General features: G+C 37.0%; 1 protein-coding gene across 1 annotated transcript in view; it reads left to right on the forward strand.

The window, feature by feature from the left end:
- LOC126237009 (E3 ubiquitin-protein ligase TRIP12) overlaps positions 1-21,170 on the forward strand; it is a 236,317-nt gene that overhangs the window by 129,867 nt on the left and 85,280 nt on the right. Inside the window, exons 17-19 of the mRNA XM_049946736.1 lie at positions 10,299-10,532; positions 12,537-12,696; positions 18,248-18,366. Coding sequence (XP_049802693.1) covers positions 10,299-10,532; positions 12,537-12,696; positions 18,248-18,366 — 513 coding nt within the window. The remainder of the gene's footprint in view (positions 1-10,298; positions 10,533-12,536; positions 12,697-18,247; positions 18,367-21,170) is intronic.

Here is a 21,170-nt window from a genome sequence, read left to right on the forward strand (position 1 = left end):
CCCCCTCTCCCCCCTCTCCCCCCTCTCCCCCCTCTCCCCCCTCTCCCCCCTCTCCCCCCTCTCCCCCCTCTCCCCCCTCTCCCCCCTCTCCCCCCTCTCCTTTGATTTTCTTATAATAAACTGTTGTCATATACTTTCTTGCAGTTTTTTAGGAGAAAGGCATTGTGACAATCCAATGAATATTTCATTTTATTTGTCATCTCTAAGTGAAGCATGTGACCTAACGAAATATGCTATCATTTGGTATCCAAATTAACAGTTTGAAAATTAAACTAATTATTGTCATAAACATGCTTTGCCTGGTGTGAGAGAAGGGGTGATGTTGAGGGGCAGAAGAGACAAGGAGAACATCTTGGACCTGTGAGATGAAACTGGAGTCTGGTCCAACCAGGAAGTTGATGGAAATGGTATGCTCTGAGCCACAGAGAAGACAGCACATCCATTGAGTTTTTATCTGTGTCAGATGAATCTGGTTGTTAAACGAAAGAACAACTACAATTACATTTATGTATGTAAAATCCCTGAATGAAGGGAATTCATTATATTCTTTTCATTGGTATATTTAAGTTGGTCCGGTTTGACGTGAATGTAATCTAGCAAGAGCTATTGAAATTGTTGAGTGGTAATTTATGAGCACTGTGAATACCTTTGTATCTCAGATAAAATAACAGAGAGATAGACTCACCTATCTTAATGTGTCAATGTGTGAACTTGTAGGTAATGGAAGAAAAAAGACACTCTGAGGACATAGATCAGTAGCGAGAAAGATTTTTGGATAGAATGTTCTATATTAATATAGCTGGCATATTTGTCACGAGGAAATTTAGCAACTGTGTTGATAATTTAAAAAAAGGGTTATGTTGTTTATTTTTTATTGTATGACTTGTTTCAAGCCGTGCAGAGTGGCTTCGTGGTTAGAGGCGCCATGTCACAGATTGCACAGCCCCTCCAGAAGATCCTATGTAATCTTGTCAGAAACCGACCATTTCTGTATCAGAACCACATGTCGTAATACTGTTCTCAGTTAACTTTCCATGTCAGATTGGAAGGAAATTTCAAACTTTGGTGTTTAATTCTAACATCATAATTTGTCACCGATTTCTTGAAAATATACCGATGGAAATTTCAGGATTACATTTGTCTAGGTAACCTTATTTAAGTGATTAACATTGCAAGATCACAGGTTAATGTAAGTATTAGAGAAACTGTTGCAAATGTGAAATGCTGCTATGTTAATAACGGTGTAACTGCCAGAATGTTGATTGCAAGCATGGAAATGTGCATGCATTGTATTGAATAGGTGCTGGATGTTAGTTTGTGGGATGGAGTTCCATGCTTGTTGCACTTTGTCAGTAAGTACTGAGACAGTTAATGCTGTTTGTGGACGACACTGAAGTTGTTGTCTATTGATGATCCATATGTGTTCGATTGGAGACAATCTGGTGATCAAGCAGGCCAAGGAAACATGTCGACACTCCGTGGGGCATATTGGGTTACAACAGCAGTATGTGGGCAAGTGTTATCCTGTTGTAAAACACCACCTGAAATGATATTCATGAATGGCAGCACAACAGGTTGAATCACCGGATTAATGTTCAATTTGCAGTTGGGGTGTGTGGGGTAACAATGAGTGTGTTCCTGTTGTCATATGAAATTGCACTCCAGACCATAACTTCGGGTCTAGGCCCAATGTATCAAGCACACAGGCAGGTTGGTTGCAGGCCCTGAACTGGCCTCCTCCTAACCAACACACGGCCATCACTGGCACCGAGACAGAACCATCTTTCATCAGAAAACATAACAGACCTCCACCCTGCCCTCCAGTGAGTTCTTGCTTGATACCACTAAGTCACAAATAGCAGTGGTTTGGGGTCAGTGAAATCCACCCTACAGGGCATGTGGCTCAGAACTGTCCTTGAAGTAACTGATTTGTATCAGTTTGTTGTATCACTGTGGTGCCAACTGCTACTCAAATTACTATTACAGATGTGTATGATATGCCAGAGCCATACATCGTCATGGTCTTCCATTTTAGTAGTGCCATGTGGCTATTTGGAGCCTCGTTGTCTTGTGACAGTTACATTCTGGTAATTACCGCTGCCAGCAGTCATGGACAGTGACTGCAATCCTCCCAAGTCTTTCTGCAGTATCACAAAAGGAACACCCATCTTCTTGCAACCCTATTATACACACTCATTCAGACTCTGTGAGGTGCTGATAATGGCATCTTTGTTGCCTGAAAGGCATTCCTGACTAACACCAACTCGCCATGTTAAATCTCAAAGGTAGCTAACACTCACAACCGTTAAATCGTGTGTCTAAAGCAAACCTGATCTACGTCCTCATGGTAGTGGAACTATCTCCACTCTTACGCGAGTTGCTTGAAATTTGAATGGACATTATCTTTCAGATGTAGAAACTTGCCTACCAACTTTAGTTTGTTGCCCATCTCCCTGGTGTTGTCCTTTTTTTCCGTCACTGTATAGTTACCAGGTTCTTTTTCTAGATATACAAAATGAAACTACATTATAAAATGAAAACCCATTGTACAAGAAGAGGAAGTTTGGAGACAGGGCTTTTGGAAATGATGCAGTTGAGAATGTCAGTATGCATTTTCAAGAAGATATGAGACTGTACCTAATAACAGACCAGTCACAGTGAAGACCCAAATATGTTGCCTCTGTTCGAAATTATGGTGAGATTTTTGCAAAATCTCTGTAGGCTGGTACGCAAGATTGCAACCATTCTTTTTACTAGTTTATTTTCAGAAATTAGTTTGAGTTCACCTAAAGTATAACTGATTATGACAACACACTGGACCTCTTAGTGACAAACAATCCTGAGCAAATAGAGCGCATCTTAATGGATTCAAATTTACCATCCAAATCTACGAAAAGTAAATGCAAAAGATCGTTGTAAAAGTAAATAAAAATTCTCTTGATGCTTTCCCAAGAGGGAGTCTCAATTCCTTTTGTATCATCCAGGCGTGGCTTAAATTCAACCAAATAGTGTTGATGGCAGATGAGTAAGTTAATGAGACAGAACAAATCCCTCGTGGTACACAAAACAGATGCAGACACTGTTGCAGAAGCAACGAAGAGAGGAGAGCACACTAGATTTAAGTGAATGTAAACTTTCACAAGATTGGCAACAGTTTGCAAATGCTCGAAACTTAGTGCAGACTTCAGTTTAAGATGCTTTTAACAGTTTCCCTAACCAGACTGTCTCAGAATCTGGCAGAAAACTCGAAAAGCGTCTGATTATTCTGTGGCAAGACAATCAGTGCCCCTTTAGTGTTATGGCAGTTGTAGTGCTACTCATGAAGGTGCAACAAAAGTTGAATTACTAAACACAGTTCTCTGAAATAAATCACCAAAGAAGGTGCAGGAACTATTCCAGAATTGGAACTGAAGACAGCTGCCAACATAATTAATTTGGAAGTAGATACCTTCATTATAATGAAGTAGCTTAAGTCGCTTAACAAAGGTGTGTTCCAGTCCTGATTGTATACTATAATCAGGTTCCTTTCAGAGTATGCTGATGAAATAGCTCCATTTTACTAATTGTATACAACCATTCACCCAACAAAAGTTGTGTACTTGAATCCAATGACTTACAGGCTCACATCATTGACATAAATTTCTATCAGCATTTTGGGACATATGCTGTGTTCCGACATTATGAAATACGTCAGAGAAAATTATCTGTTGACCCATAACCAGAAGGGATGCAGAAAACACATTTGTTTGATACACAACTGGCTCTTTATTTGCATGAAGTGTATTATTGACAGGACATCTTGCATTGATTCCATACTTCCAGATTTCCAGAAAGCTTTTGACACCATTTTTAACAGATAGCTTGTAATCAAATTCTTTGCCTAAAAAATAACATCTCAGGTATGCAGATGAATTTGTGACTTCCTGTCACAAAGATCACATTTTGTAGTAATTTATAGGTTGTATATTCAACTAAATACCAAGAAATTACAGTTACAAACAACTTAAATCAGAACAATCACATAGAAAATGTAATACGAAGACGAACCAAAGACTGTGTTTTGTTGGTAGAACACATAAGATGATACAACAAATCTGCTAAAAAGATTGTGTAAACTACACTTGTCTGTACTCTTCTGGAGTATTGCAACATGGTGTGGGACCCTTACCAGATAGTGTTGATGGAAGACATCTAAGAACAACAGCTCATTTTGTGTTACCAAAGAGTAGTGGAGAGAGTTACAGATCTGATAAGTGAGTTGGAATGGCAATCATTAAAATAAAGGTGTTTTTCATTGCGACACAATCTTTTCATGTAATTTTAATCACTCACATAGGGAATAAAGAAAGAGAAATTAGAGTTTGCACGGAAATATTTTGTTCATCATATTTGTAGTGTGCTGTTCAAGAGGGAATGATCAAGAAATAATCTGATAAATACTTCTGTATTCCAGAGTAATCATGTAGATGTAGCCCCCTCAGCACAAAGTAAGTTCAGATGCATAGAACATGTCCTTTCATAGAAAACTTGGGTAGTAAGTGCTCAGAATGTTATGACATTCTGCTTATATGAACTATTTACAATGAGAGGTCCCCATTGGTGAGAGAAACTTTTTGCACACCTGTATGATGGTGTAGGCTAGGATCCCAGGATCACACCCTGAAGCCATTCACCTTGGAGGGTCCTCGTTTACAAGTAATTGACAAGAAATAATTTTTCCTGCTACTCTAGGGCATTATGATGTTGAAATACTGTCTTTTCATGACTTAACTTCAATTCATTTTGAGCATACGTTATGTTCCTAAATGCTGTACTAGCAGATCCCAATAATTTTTGAAAGCCTTTTTATTACACCTCCACATTTAGCAGTTTCTCATTTGTCTTGAAGTAATTCAGGTGCACTCTGAAATCTTTTATAGTATTTTTCACCTGGCGATAAAAATATCACATGGCTGACAGGAGTATATTTTGGAGGAATAGTTTGCACAGTCAACATAGCTTTTCCAGCACTGTTCACAAATACACTGATGAGCCAAAACATTATGACATCCTGCTTAATAGCTTGTTTGTCTGCCTTTGGAATGAAATACATCACTGACTGTGTATCAGGGATGTGACAGTTAGTTAGCTGGTGTGTGGAGGTATGTGGCATTAGATGCCTATACACAGCTCACGTAACTGAAGTAAATAGCAGGCCGCTGAGTTGCATACGCAGTGATGGTGCATGATAGCTACACAGATGGCTTCCACAAGGTTTACATAAAGTGAATTTGGTCACCGAGACTTCAACCTGAGTTCACTATAATGCTTCTCAAACCACTGTAGCATGGTTCTGGCTCCCCGAGACATGGACAGTTACACTACTGAAAGATGACACTGTCAGGGAAGACATAAAGCATGAAGGGACACAGGTGGCTCACAGCTGTGAGCATTTCTTTGATTACTACCACAAGTACTATGCAAGTGAAGGAGAATATCTCCCATAGCATAATACTGCTTCCACGAGCCCTCATCTGTGGCACACGGCACATTTTGAGCCGCCATTCACCTCGATTATGGCATTTGTGGAGATGACCATCAACCTAGTGTAGCAAAAATGTGATTCAACCAAAGAGCAGACACGTTTCCATTGATCGATGGTGGAATCCTGCAGGTCCCATGCCCACCGCAATCATAATTGACGATGTTGTTGGATCACTGTGTGAATACGTAGGTGTGATCTGCTGCAGAGCTCCATGTTCAACGGTGTGTCCCAAACCACTTGTGCGTGTACCAGCATTGTGCTTTTTTGGCAGAGATGCCGCAGATCACCACGTATCCTGCTTAACAAATCAGACAAGCCTCCGAACCCCATGTCCGACCGTTTAGCACCTAGTGGTAGTTTCACTGCCGTACTACCTCTTTCCTTAGGTGCTCAAGACAGTAGCACACGAACATTCGCCCAGCTTTTCCATTCTCAAGATACTCATTCACAGGCTGTGCATAATAATAATAATCTGCCCTTTGTCAGAATCGGTTATCTCATTGCAGCCCATATCTGTGCTATGTGATACCCTGTCCATGTCTGCTCCACTAACATACTTTTGTTAGTCTCACATGCTTGCAACACCACCAGGCGGCATCCAACGTCATAGTGGGCAGCGGTCGTAATGTTTTGGCTTATCAATGTGTTGTCCATCTGACCACTTCATGAATCAACAAGTAACAAGGAGTCATTTTCTCTGACACATAGTTTCATTACAGATTGCAAATATTATCTGTAAAACATTTTTGTTAATTTTTGTGCCTCTGAACGGATGATGGCCATAATTCTGTATTCTAACTCCAGACTTTTTCTTTAGCAACCCTCAGTCTGAATTTATTTCTGCTTTCTGCACGTATAAGAATATGCGTGATAGCATATTGAACTGTACAGAAATGTGCAGTTTTTGCCAAATTTCTCTTTTGTGTGAAAACTGTTTTTAATCTCCCAAAACTTCAGTGGTTGATGATGCTTTGATTCATAATTGCAACCTATTTGATGAGTATTAATAACAAAGCTTGGACTGTAATCGCCCATTATTTTTTGAATCGTTGTGCTGCTTCTTCAGTTGTTGCAACACCATTTACACTAGGAATTTAGTCACTTTTCTCGGACATATTCAGTGTTTTATTTTAAAATTCATCTCCTTCCCTCTTGCAAAGAATGAAAAGCTTTCCAATAAATACGGAACAGCAACGGCCATTTGCCATTGTTGCAATGTATTAGTTTTTTGTTGTTTGTGGCATAGCCAAGCATCCTTAAATTTTTCAAATGTTTCAGTATCAATTAGATACAGCTTGTTGAATTTTGTACCTCCTTGTTTGACAACATTTCCATTTCATGAAGTAGTCTTTTCTGCATAAATGAGAGAAACTGCATTCTTGAATACTTTTCAGTAAGTAATTGGGATTGACATCGACGAAGGAAGTCTTTTGTATGTTAATCAAAGGTATGTCAGTTGAGGTGCTCGAAAATTGCATGGGTTAAAACGTCCATCCTTTTCTGCGTCATTGAGAGTACGCTGCAGAGAACAAATTTTTCATGTTAATGCCAGAATAAAAGAATTCATAAATTAACGGATAGTAGTACAGAAAGGGTTACCTTAACATACAATCCCCCTTATTACTATTCCAGTTACTGAATGCCTTGTGCCTAGACTTGACTGCTGTTTCACAATCCACATTCCACGTTGACTGTTTGTTTCTTTCGAAGTGGAACTAAATTTTGTGCTGTTTTGATGAACTTTTGTTCTAGGCTTTGCCAATTGTTGGATTGGTCTCCCCCCCCCCCCCTCCCCCCGCGCCACACACACACACACACACACACACACACACACACACACACACAACCACCACAAGTTCGCTAGAGCTGGAGTTATTTTAGCTGTGTATAGTTTTGGGATAACATTTTTTTTGTTTTAAAGAATTTTTGAGGTTGAGGTTTTACTTTTATTCGCGTTAAATAATGGTCAGAATCAATATTAGCCCCTTTCCTAACTTGGACGTTTAAACTTTCTATGTATTTAGGGGGAAGTAGTTAAGATGGAAAGAACTCGCAGAGAATTATGCCAGGCACAATGGTCTCTAAAGCAATAAAATAATGTAAACCAAGAGTTCCATTACCTGTGGTTCTGCTTTAGTCTTCTGATTCTTCTTCACATTTTGGCCCATAATATTTAAGTGTCTTATGAAGATCAATATCAATTCCTGAGTCATCCAGATGATGCATAATTATTTAAAGAAAACACTTTTCAATGAAATGCTTATTCAAAATGGATTAAAAAGTATAAAATAATTTCTCGTCGCCTCAATAGATTCCTAGCCCAATCCAGACACTATGGAAAATTTGTGCTTGTGAATTTTGGTAGTTCTGAGAATACTTGTAAAATTAAAAATTAAAACTGTGTGGTGCATGCAATAGATAATTGATGTATGAGTAGTTCACCTAAGTCGATAACAATTTTATAACTCTGCAAATGATACAAACTTGTCTCAAAAAATAGCTGTTCTCTACACTCCTTCCTATTATCTTGTTGCATGTTATGAAAAATTCAAAAACACAGATTTTCAGGACTATTGTAATCTATTTGGAAAATTTATTTATTTAAATAATTATTTTGCACTTTATAGTTTCGTCTGTGTGAAATTATACATTTTCAAACATTTTGATGAGATTACAACAGAGACATATGGTAAATTCAAGGTTTATTTTGGTTTCTCTTCACCTGGGTCAACCAATATATTGCTTCCTCTTGCATATGTCTCGTGAAGCAACCATGAAGATAAAAATTAAAGAGAATAAATTCCACAAGGAGGCTTACCTGAAATTGTTCTTATCATGAAACGTTTGTGACAGGATCAAGGAAAGGGGACAAATAGCAGTGGAACACAAATTATCCTCCACCACATACATGACAAGAGAGCAAGTTAATATTGTATTGCCATCGATTTTTGAGCTGTGCTGAAAGTTTAAAGTCTCTAACTAATTGAGAAGTTAGTTTGAAATATTTGCAAAATTTGTACCAAACATCTCGCAATAAAGTGACGTAATAAAATACATTAAAACCTCGTGTGTAAGATTATTTACAAATTTCATCTTTGAGGAGTTTATATGTCAATCTTCAGTTTCAGCATTCAGTAGCTATCAGTTATAAATCTGAGGACAGCAGTTTCCTAATGTTCAAGACATTTTTATACTACAGAGTTCCAAATTTTGCAATACTTTGTAAAAAAAAATAAAAAAAAAATAAAAAATAATAAAAAACCAGTAATTTCATGTTCTGTTTTTCTCAAAATTTTGCTATCTCTAATTCTGTATCTTCCATGCAGAAATGAAGCTCTGGCTTCTGGAGGCAAATTCATGCATTCAGAAGGCATTCTTAATGCTTTGTCTACACCTATAGGTCCAAGTAACTTTCAGATAATATTGTTGGCCCAGAAATGTACTCTCTGTGATCATAGAAATTATTCATTTTGTCTCATCGTCACTGTTATCTTCCTCTGTTTCTGAATCTTCTTGCTGAACTTTAACTTTGTCATCTTAATTTGTTCACTGCCTTCAAAATCATCTTGAACTTCATCATCCTCTTCAAATAATCTTTTTGTATTTCTTAAACATGTTTTGGCCCGAGAAGATTCTGTCTTTCTGTGGCTTGCTACAATCAAGTATATCCCATGTAGTGATAGGGGCCAGTCCACACACACACACACACACACACACACACAGTGCTGAACAGCTCTGTTATGATACAATATATAAACTGCTTTTTCAGATGTAGCAAGATCTTAGACAGACCAGTCTGCTCCTTTCTTTATGTACTGTACTTCCTTATGACTATGCTGCTGTGAACATAAAATTGACATAATTAAATATGTTAAAAGTTAAGTTTACAGTCCTGTTTATTTCCTGTATAACTCTCAAGCAGCTGTTCAACTTGGTTACCCAACCACTAAAGAAGCAGTGTTGGAAAACTCCTTTTCGAATAGGAAAAATCAGCTTAAAATTTTTTTTATAAGCACGGCTTATTAGTCTATGTTTAAAATGCATAAATGCCCAAGCTTTATGAATTGCAGATATTTGCCCAAGCATTTATCATGGCCATTTGCCCCAACTTATAAATGCCCAGGAATTTAACACCACTAATCCCATGTGAAATAATAAAATTCTTCTTTGATAATGCAATTTATTGTAGTGTATCCACTTTATAGTTGATATTCAGATAGCTGTAACAAACGATTAAATGGAACAAAGAGAAAAGAAAAACCTTTTACATTCTGAAATAGCTTTCCACTACTTACAAAGTTAAGCAATTAACAGCCACCACATGAATGTTAGATTGTCCTTAAAGTGTGGAGATTTTTTTTCTCCTCCCTCTCTGAGAAGAGAGGGGTGACATTTGCGCTCATCAGTGTTCTGACTGTGGTAAGAGGCAAAAATAAGCTGCAGCACAATAATCTATATATTTACATCTCGGATGGATGGATGGATGGATGGATGGATGATATTAGCCAAGTTGTTATTTATGGATCTATCCACTAATCAGGACTTCCTGTGAGTGGTAGATGTTTTTTTGAAAATTGTCATGTGTATATGAGAGATGTTAATTGCTGCCGCACAAATAATAAAGATATATGCATTTGCTGAAGATGGTGGTCAAGTATTATTCTTTCAGTGATGGTATTTGTAGTCATCTGTTGATCTTTCTTGTAGAACAGTAGTGTTATGTGTCCAAGTGATATTAGTTCTTTTGATTTATAGAACTGGTTTTACTTCATAGGTGTGATGTATCAAATCAAGCAGTTGGCAGATCCTGATGTGCCATTAGGAGTTAACCTTCCAAAAGGCCAGAACAGTGTTGGAGGTGCATCAGTGCCCCTGAAGCAGGAATCAATTTGTTCTCTTGCACCACAGCCTGGCCCTTCATCTGCTCACATCTGTAGCAGTAGTAGCCAGCCAACTGTTAGCACCAGCCCTACTGGCAGCAGTCCAAATGGCAGCATTTTGCAGCTCGGTTAGTTTTTCTGACTTTATAATGTAAGCTGAATTTAACTTGACATTTATGTCAGTGTCATTGCATTTTTAGTAAGTTAGAATAATTGATAGATTTTATTTGCATGTGACAGATTAGTTATTGCTTATTTTGATTATAGCCAGACCGTGTTCTCTGTTATGTGTAAGTCAGCATATTTCCAAATCCTATTCTCATTAGTTCTGCTCTTAAATTATAAGTGTGGCTGCTTATAGATATAAACAAATAGTTTTTCCCCTTGATTTATTTCCTTCATATAAAGTTCAAACATAGGAAATCAGAGAAAATAACATACAAATTATTTGAAGACACAAAGATAAGGGGAGGAAGTGAGGGAAAAGAGTTTGTTTCAAAGCATACTATTTTGAAGATAGAGAAATCTTGACCTAAAAACTTTTGTATGTCACGGAATTCCTAATGACCAATACGTCTTTCTATGTTTTAACTTCAGTCTAGAGTTCTTTGCTGTTACAATCATGATTAATTGTAGATACTGCTAAAACCTGCTTCTATGGGATGCCCTGAAGAATCACTCCTTTAAAAATAATTAACAGAGGAAAGGAGTTCTCTGCTTTTAATTTTTTGATACTGCATGTTATTTCAATCTCTGTACTGTGCACACAGAACACTGTCTTACGTGCTATGCAGCCGGGTTAGCCACACAATACTTTCACACTTGTCAGGCTTAGATCTTTGTGGCATGCAGCTGACTACCTTAGTGTGTAAAAGAAAAACTGACACTCCCATTTAACATGTGTATACCGATTTCAGTATTTGTCTGACAGATTTGTTTTCCAATACAGCATGTAACTCAATCACTACCCAGGTACTCTATATGCAAGGTGTTTCAAAAAGATGTTCGATTTTGTGCTTGAGATGAATGAACACACAACTTGTGGTAATTTTTAATTATGCATAGATCTACAAAGTTTTTATTTTCAAAGGAACCTTTGGATTTTACAGGGATGTATCTTTTATGTGAATGCTTAATTTATGTGTCACCAGATACATAACAAACACCCAAATAATTATGAAACTTGTCTGATACCTCATTAAGCATGACTGCAATTGCTACAGCTAATATGTGTCATGACAATTCACCCAAAGTTGTTGGAATGAGAGTGTCAAAAATAAACCTAGCACAAGATCAGATGGCTTTGGGGGCTGGTGATGCGAGTTCAGATCCATATACCTCTTACAGCCATTCCATCATTGAGGCACTTCATTGTTAATAAATGAACTTTTAAGAATGTCCTTACATGCAAGTGCCAGTACGGTCGCACTCAGTCACACTGAAACATTGCAGTTCTGGAAAAAGCTAGATGTTCAGAAAATCCTGTTACATGATTCCTACAACAATCCTTTCCACAAAACTGAAAGGGTACTAAATCGTTCCTTGTTAAACAGTGTAAAAAATGAAGCTTTGGAGAATCTCTCTCATGTTAGGCTATAGTATGTGGCGGCTGTGATCCTCATGTTCTTATATTGCTGTGGCACTATTTTTCACGTAAATGGATCAAATTCACACCACTAAACACCTAATATGAAAGAAAATTGCTGTCTTCTATCTCCGTGCCCAGAATGAATTAACAAAACTGTGCACATTATTGGTTATTATGGGAGTTAATTAAAAGATGGGAATATATTCATTTACCAACATATCAAAACTTGTATTTCACCTAAAGCATTGATTTAATTGAACTGGGGACATAAATAAAATCAAGTTATGCATTAATTATTATTTGTTCAAAATAAATATAATTCCATGGTTTCATTTAATTTCTGCGTGTAAGTAATCTGGATCTGCAGGCTACAACATTGTATGATACTGTGTGTATTCCCAGTCAAAATATTGTGTATATTCCCATCTGACAACTAATTCTGTGTTTTGCTGATATTAATATAAAGCTCTTGGCTTTTCTCATTTGTATGTATCCTTTTTGAGGCCCTTTGAAAGGATGGTCATTAACTGTGAGTTAGTTTCAGGTGGGAGTTTGAACAGCCAGCTGGGCAGTGGAGCAAGTCTGGTTTTTAGCAGCAGTAGCAGTCAGAATCTGAATCCAAGTCCTGAAGCCAGACGCATATTCCAGCAGCATGAGTCATCTAATTTGGGCGAGGATGTGAGGTCACCAAGTCCATCACAGCTGTAAGTGATATGTCACATTCGTTATTACATCTGTGTTAAGTAGTTTATATTTCAAAGTGCAGCTTGCAGTTAACTTTTAGTTGTCAGACTGTACCAAAGGTATTAATTTCACATAATTTTTATTTTAAAATAACGAACATTGATTTACACACCTTTTTGGTTTGAAGTTTCTCTGATGACAAGTTTTCTGCAAATTGGATGTGTCGGGTCTTGTATATTGTCACTGATCTCCAAGTTCACAGTTTCATCTTTGCAGAAATTTTCGTAATGGATTCAGTTTGTCATAAATGAAAAACACCAACAGTCAAATTCAATAATCTTCTTGGTTTATGTTAGCTCCTTGCTCCACAAGTATTTCAGAACTGTGTAAGTTTCAACGTAAATGCTAATAATGTTCAACACCATACGTATAGAGAATTTCTCTCATAATATATCTCAACAGCACCTCCTTCCCTGGCTTGTCACTGCCAAACATGGCACCTTAGTTCAAGACAATACAAAGTTTACATTTCAACATCTTCATGCAGACAATTAATATTAATTCAAAATTACGGTATACATTAAACAGATGCAGCAGAGTTTAATGTAATATTTCTACTACTTTGAAATGATCATTAACTATGAAGTTATAATTTAGTGTTCCTGTTTGTAATAGTGCAACGAACTTAAACTCGGTAGCTTTTTTTGCCACTTCAGTGTGTCTTTCCTCCAGAAATGACTTTCTGCTTTTATGCATTGTTTCAGTGTCACAGAAACCCATATATGATTTACTACCAATACTTGTTAGAATGTAGTGTATTCCAGAATTTTGATCAGAGAAAAAATTTGTATATTTAATAAAACCCGTAGTTTTAACATGAATTGAAGTCCATTGTGTTTACTCCACTCTCTAAATTTTCCAATGAATTATAAATTATTAAAAGGTACTGACATTTTACAAATAGGCAGCTTTTAAGCAAAATGTTTCATCAGGATAGGCACCAGTTTGTACTCAGTAATATTTTGGTAAGCGTGAATATTTAAGATAGTAGTGCAACACCAGATACACAGCAAATAGTATTGTATTAAATGATACATTACCTAATTCGGTATTGTAGTATCCAGTACACAGTGTAAAATGGTATACAGCAGAGTCCGGTAATTTGAGCTAATTGGGGCTGAGACTACGTTGAATTACAAAACACTCAGATATGGAAATGTCAGTAAATCATGAATAAATGTCTAATGAGGACACTATGGTAAAAAAATATAAAGTACACACCTATATTGCATATACATATATGGGTGCACATGTCAAAGTTGCAAAAAATCTTAGATTTTAAAGAAGTTGTCCATAGTTCATTGTTTAAAATAGAACCTCGCTTTTTTTAGCAGCAATGTCACGCTATCTTTTAAGAAGCATGGTGTCAGTTGGAGTAGCTTCTACTTGATGCTCAATATAATACAATGCCCCATCTAGCACTGCCAAACCCTCAGTGTGAGTAATCACTGGCACAACTTCTTCAGGTAATACCGTATCGTAACAGTCTTCAGCGAGTTCATTAATCATTCCAACAGTTGCAAACACATCCACTATAAACAGTTTGTCACTGTTCCATTATGAATCATCACTTGCATTCGCAATTTCACATCAAGCAAGCTTTTTCATCAGTTCTTCCAATGGTAGGTCATCTTTGTCTGTACTGTAGGTATCCATTTTTTCCGTAAAATTTGGTTCCAAGATTTTTTTTAGTGTCTGCCTTTATTTCAGACCATGAATTGGCTGACCAGTAAACTAAGTCTTTTACCATAGAGTGGGTGTTTTTAATTCATTATTTATTTTTTTAAAGTATTATGAAACTGTTTGATCCATAGACTCTATTAAACTCATCACATTAGTGGATAAGAACACTGCGAGAGTACCGTTACATTGTTCATTCCTTCTCATCAAGGTGTAAACCAGTGTTGCCAAATGGTAGAATAGCTTTGGAAGGTAAGCACTGTTTTTGTAGGTATCTTTTGGCTTCTGGAACAGAATCTTCAAAAAATCACTTGTTAAAGTTTTTTTGTCCATTCAGACAGATTTCTGGTGGACATTTGTAACAAACAATGCAGAAGAAGAGATCATTTTTAAAGCTCTAGGTTAGCAGACTTTGCTATTGCCAGCAGCTTCAGTTTATGGTCTCCACTTGCATTCGATGCAGCAAGAACTGCTGACCTCTCTTCGTTTTTTATAGCCTGGGCAGCCCTTTCTGCTATTGAGGCTAGAGTTTTAGATAGAAGCATTTTCTAATTTAGCCCTCTTTCATCGCAGCTTTACAGTTGATGAGGAGTAAGGTTTTCTTCTTGTATAATTTTTATTTTATTTCTCACAAAATTGTATAACAGTTTGAGTATCCACAGAAAGTTTTTCTCCACAAATTTTAAACTACCTAATGCTGTATCTCTTCTTCCAGTAATTCAACCATCTTGAACTTGCAGTAAAATCATCCTCACCTTGCTGCAAGTCGCTTCTAAAAATTACAGTTTTACTTGCAGAGTAGTTCCTGAAATTTGACTTTCTTTTTGTCATTGTTGAGTAAACCAAACGGACAAAGCTTTACTCCTTCTTTCGTACTCAGATTTCTTCATTGTCTTCTGTTCAAATGATGAAATAGAACACTTATTTGATGAAAACTTCTCAGTTTTGTCTCTGTTTCTATGCCAGTCTCCAACTGCTGCTTCACCAGTTCTGTACTCGATAGTAAGTTTTTTTAATGTTTCTCCTTATCGTCTTTTCAGAGTCTTTAGTTTCACACACAGCACCACAAATTTTCTCTTACTCCTTCCACTCAATGTAACTTAGGAATTAAAACATTAAGAAGCACACAGTTACATAGGTACAATACCTGTACATACACACAACACTTCAAAACACTAGTGGGCTCACTACAGTACAGATGTTACTACACAACCATCTACAGAACACACACACACACACACACACACACACACACACACACACACACAGTCAGCCAAAGTTATAAAATGTGTACTGTGTCTTTACTAAGGCGTACTGAAATGTGTACTGTGTCTTTACTAAGGCGTACTGTATTTTAATGACTGCTGTTGCTGAGTAGGCACAACAATAGGGTAACAGTAATGCTGGTATTCACTGTACAACTGATTGTCAGGTGGTCCCAGTTGGTGAAGGGTTGACAAAGAAAGAGCACATACACTCCTCAAAACCTAATGCTACCTGTCCATCAATTATAGAAATGTTTTAGCAGTCTCAGGCTGAAGGTTATTTCTGTGTGTTATGAACAAAAACCCTAAGTGGGACAGTTTTATCTGTATTGTACACCTGGAAAATTGAAAGAAAGTTCAAAATGCAACACATTCGAAAGTGTTAAAACTTACATGCGGACAACACATGAAAATGTGTTTTTACTCTGATTTTATGGAAAATTTTAATTTTCTTAAGACCAGCTCCCATTACACGGAACCTCAAAACACCATGGCTCAAATTACTGGGATTGTTGTAATAAGAAATCCAACACCTTGTTTCTTCAAAAATAGCACATAGAATTGTTCATGAAAAAATGAATTTAAATGACAATTAATGGCTTACTGGAAAGCTCTGCAACTTGCAGATCACATGTTTCATAAATGAAATAATATGCAGGTTGTCAGGCAGTCAGAACTTGGGAGAGGTCATCTAGGTTGATGTTAAATGAGAACAGGAAATTTCATTAAATAAAGAGCATTTAGTTCAGTATGTGGAATACATGTGAGATGCATAGGGAAGGAAATTATCAGGTGTAGGTCAGTCTATGAGATGGAACGAACTAAAAAAGTAGGCAATAGTAGAGGTGGCGGTTCATGTTAAGTTCTTTTGGTGACCGGTTATGGAGTATCGAGCCAGGAGCTGTCTCCCAAGAGAGATGTCTGGTCCAGTTGAAATCTAAATCGCAAGAAAATGAAGCAGATTGTGTTCTGCTCTCCAGAATGCTCAGACTTCTATACATGCTATTGGCTTAACTGACAGTGTGAATTCACCAGCAAATTCAGCAGAGGGTTGAGGGCATCACCTTTCGATGGCTTTAACCAGACAGAACTGCCATGGTTCTGAAACACAGGTAACTTGGATCACATAGTCACGGCAAATGTTATGCTGGGAGAAAACTTGCAGAGACTTGGCTGAGAGCTTTGAAATAAAATTTTCAAACTAAATCCCAAAATATTCCATGACTGGCTGGCACGCTGTACAATAAGATGGTGTCAGGTGATGCATGTTAAGAGAACTGTATGTCAATGATGAAGTTATCTGAAATTGATGGGCCTTCTGGAAACTAAATTATAACTACCTGACAGAAAATGAAATAATTAATGCAACAGAGGGGCAATAAACAAATATAAAAAGCTCAAGTAAATAATCTGATTATGAAAAGAAAGTGAGGTGCAAGCCTGGAAGAGAGCATTGTTGCTGTTGACAGTTGATCAATGTTGCTTTGATGGAATTGAATAGCATAAGAACAAAGTTTTTTTCCTTTGTCTTAGTAATTACAGCTTAAGCTCAACTGCCAGTATACATTTCTTAAATTTTTATTTACTAACCGGAATGATGTTTGTAACTGACTTGTAAATTTCTTTTGTGAATTTCATTGATGTCATTTTTTATTGCCTCAAAGCAGATAGTGTGATAGCACAGCAAAATGTGAATTTCCTCCATTACAATAATGCATTTATATGTCAATTTAAGGAAAGTTATGTGGATGATCAGAACACACCTTCTTGCTTACAACATTTCTATCAAATATATCTTTAATTTATTGTTATAGGTGCCAAATCCATAATTTTAGCATGTATGGCACAGAACCACACTCTTCATCAATACTGAAACAATGCTGTTTCTCTGTTCATAATCCCATAAGCACGTAACATTGAGAATGTATTGTTTGAGCAGTGAAATAAATTTGTGAAATAAAAGAAAGAGTGAAGCTGTTAACCATATCAGTTCTCATCTCCTTATAAACTTTGCTCCATTAATCAGTCAGAATTTACCTATGCTTTTTAATACTGATGGAACAGTCCTTTGTATGTCTATGAAAATTAGCATATGAACTGTGTTGATTTTACATTCTACAGTTAACCAAAATGAGTTCTTTGTGATGGCAGGTGATCTATTAGAACAATTAAATTGATCTGAATACTGTGTAATCTAACAGGAAGAGAGATATTAATGGAGTTTTAATGCTTGAATAAGTTTGTATCACTTATTCAATAGAAACAGCTTTGTTCCTTTGCATGTGATGATTTGTTCTTTTTATTGCTTAATACATGCAAAGTGTAAAATAGCATGCTGGCATTTGACAATGAACTCACCATGTCTTCGTGGAATGAATCAATGAGTACAGTTAGGATGAATAACTTGTCCTTGTAGACTTCAGCACACACTATAATTTTCAAAGCAAGCATTTAAGTGATGCACAGTTCTTTTTTTTCTAATCTGCTACAGTTCCATACTACGTACTGTGTTGTATGATGTAATGTATAATGTTAGCTAATAAACAAAATGTGTGATTTGTTATAGACGTCTAAGTGATGTTCTAAAAAGGAAGCGAACACCTAAAAGAAATATGACATCAAATAGGAAATCTCGTCAAGATGATAGTTTGTCCTCTTCAGTGATGCAGGATTTTTTCTCAAAAGGTAGGCTTCTCAAAATTACCAGATTTACATACCAAGGAAGCTATAAACCTTAAAGTACATATCATTGTGAGCTCTGAAAATAAGAAGATGACTGTGGTACACAACTGTAATTGTTTTAATTAAAAAGTGATGACTTGGTGATACATTTTGTCATATTTCCCAGAACCAGAACAAAAAGAATGTGTTGTTATTTGCTATGTTTGTGCACATAAGTGTTAAGTAAAATTGTTTCTTAATTTAGCAGATTTTGAGTATATGCTAAAAAATTTTGGATCAAGATGCTACAGTAATATTACATCTTTTATAACTTTGCTGTGAAAGATTTTGAAAAACTAGTAATACATATACTAGGAAAATAGTTAATTAAAATTAATTTCTTGCCTGTTCTACAGAACTTTTCTTCCATAATTTAATCTTGTGTGAATGTTAGCCTTCTTTTGTAAATATTGTCACTATATTAGATTGCATTTGGATCTAGATGCTAAAGAGGTTATCCAGTAACTAAATATCTGTCTGGTGAGAATGGCATAAATTTTAATTCTTTTGTCTCTTGCCTTGTTCTTTATGAGGATAGGTCTGCTCTGAGAATAGCTTCAAGAATGTGAATACTTCTTTGTGGTGACTAGTTAGTTCTTCCCTCTTTCTGAGAAAGAATGTTGGTTGTTGATTAAATTTATTGTGAATGGAAGTGGTATCAATCATTGTAGTTAATATGTCTGGGGTAAACTGGAATAGGAGTGGAAGTATAGTGGCAAACTTTTTTTTAATTCCCCCCCCTCCCCCCCCCCCGCCCCGCTTCAGCCCCTGCCATGTAGGCCACCCTGCACGGAATACGAGTGGTGATGGAAAACTATTCGCCTGACTTATCGACCTGCTTTGCAGGGCAGTTTACTAGCCCCCAACTTGTAGACTGCCCAGCACAACGGGCATGTTGTGATGTGGTAGTATTGCCATACTTTTTCAACTTGCTTTGCATGGCAGCCTATATGGCAGGGGCAGAAAAGGTTAAAAGCCCCCGGTATGTAGGCTGCCCTTCATGGTGGATGTGTTAAGGTCATACTATTATGTCAACCTATTTTTGCAGGGGCTACAGATGCAGATGGGAACAGCTGGGGGAAGGTTGAGAGAGTAGAGGAGGAGATGGATAGGTTTAATAAGTACATGAGGAGATGGATAGGGAGAGGGGCCCACAAGGGGTAGTTTAGGGGCACACCAACAGCAAACTTTCCGAATATCTGCACTGTGGGATTTTATAACCTCCTAGCTCGAGGCATTTTTTTTTTTTAATTTTATTTATCCTGCCATATAGGTCGACCTACACAGCAGGTCATGGGTTTACCGAGCAGTAATTCTGTGCTCAATCCAACCATTGGCTTAAAGTTCTTCAGGTAGTATAACCTATTATGTCCTGGACCACATCCTTGAAGTGCTAGTTGTAACAGGTCGTATTCGTTGTTGTGACGTGTTGCAAACGAACAAACAATACTAATAGTTGCAACAGGTTGTGTTTGTTGTTGTGACCTGTTGCAACTATACGTATTGTTTATTTGACTGATTTTCTCTTCCTAAATCCTGAAATCGATTGTGATCTTTTGAAGATTACTACTTACCCCGAAAAGCCAGAAAAATTGGAAGTAATATTTTGCTTGTTGGATGATTACCAGTCAACCAACTGTAAAACTAGTAAAACATTACTCTGAAAGTGCATTTAAGTGACATATCAGTATGATTTATAAATCACTGCTCTGCATGTCATCAGCTTTTACAGTTGTTGCATTGAACAAAATTTCTTTCCTGGCCAGTATAGCCTTCATTTCCTCTTGGCAAGATTTTTGCAGGAAAGTGGGGTCAACTAGAATATTTCCCACACCTTTTGCAGCAACATTCCATTGTTTCCTCTGCTGTATTCCCCGTAGTACAGAGCCATTACAATCTTCTGTTGGTAATGCAGTGAGGATGTTACAAAATTCATGATTCAGAAAAAAAAATGATGATGTTGCCTTAAAGAAAAATAAGGTGTAAACAGGCAGACACAAGAAGCTAAAAAATTTTGTTGTTTGAAACACTCCCATATTAACACAACATTGTTGACTAGTGAGTAATAATAGCCTAACAGTTTAGAATAGTTTGACCATGTGCAACTGATAAAGACTGATCGGTTAATATTTGCATGGGAGTTGTTTTGTATCAAATTCTACAAACTAATCAGGATGTCAGGTAGCAATAATGGATATGTAGTGTGTTGTTAAGGTCTTGTATATATTATTTAAACAGCACAAATGAGGCAGGTACTCCCTTCGTCTGACAAAATAATTATGTTTAACTCATCACAGGTCTCCTCTTAATATCGTCACATGCCAATGTTCTCCATGTGGCACTGAAAGCACAATCCTCACTGCAATTCAATTTGTGGGTACCTGGTCCAGTTGTCTTGTAATCACGGTGCACAAATGAACATTTCAACACCAACTAGTCGCTCAATTAATGCCATTTTCGTATTTGCTGTAGGTCACGTCCACAGCGTTGGGTGACACACACGGCTGTTAAACACTTGTAAATGCAGTTGGCCGTCCTTCCGAAATCCGCCCTGTGCACTTAGCAGCCAACAACTTACTTTCTCGGAGTCTCAACACTGACTACCTGGCGCACCGGCCACTTTACTATCTATAGTACCTACTGCAACCTGCGTTTGGCAAAGATAGACTGTACTCAATATGTAAGAGGCACTTGACCTCCTTACAAGTTCTTCAGGAGATAATAGCTGCTTAAAATTCATTGGTTTAACTTAGCATTTCTATGTATGC

This window comes from Schistocerca nitens, chromosome 2 (genome assembly GCF_023898315.1).
Source record: "Schistocerca nitens isolate TAMUIC-IGC-003100 chromosome 2, iqSchNite1.1, whole genome shotgun sequence".
Lineage (NCBI taxonomy): Eukaryota > Metazoa > Arthropoda > Insecta > Orthoptera > Acrididae > Schistocerca > Schistocerca nitens.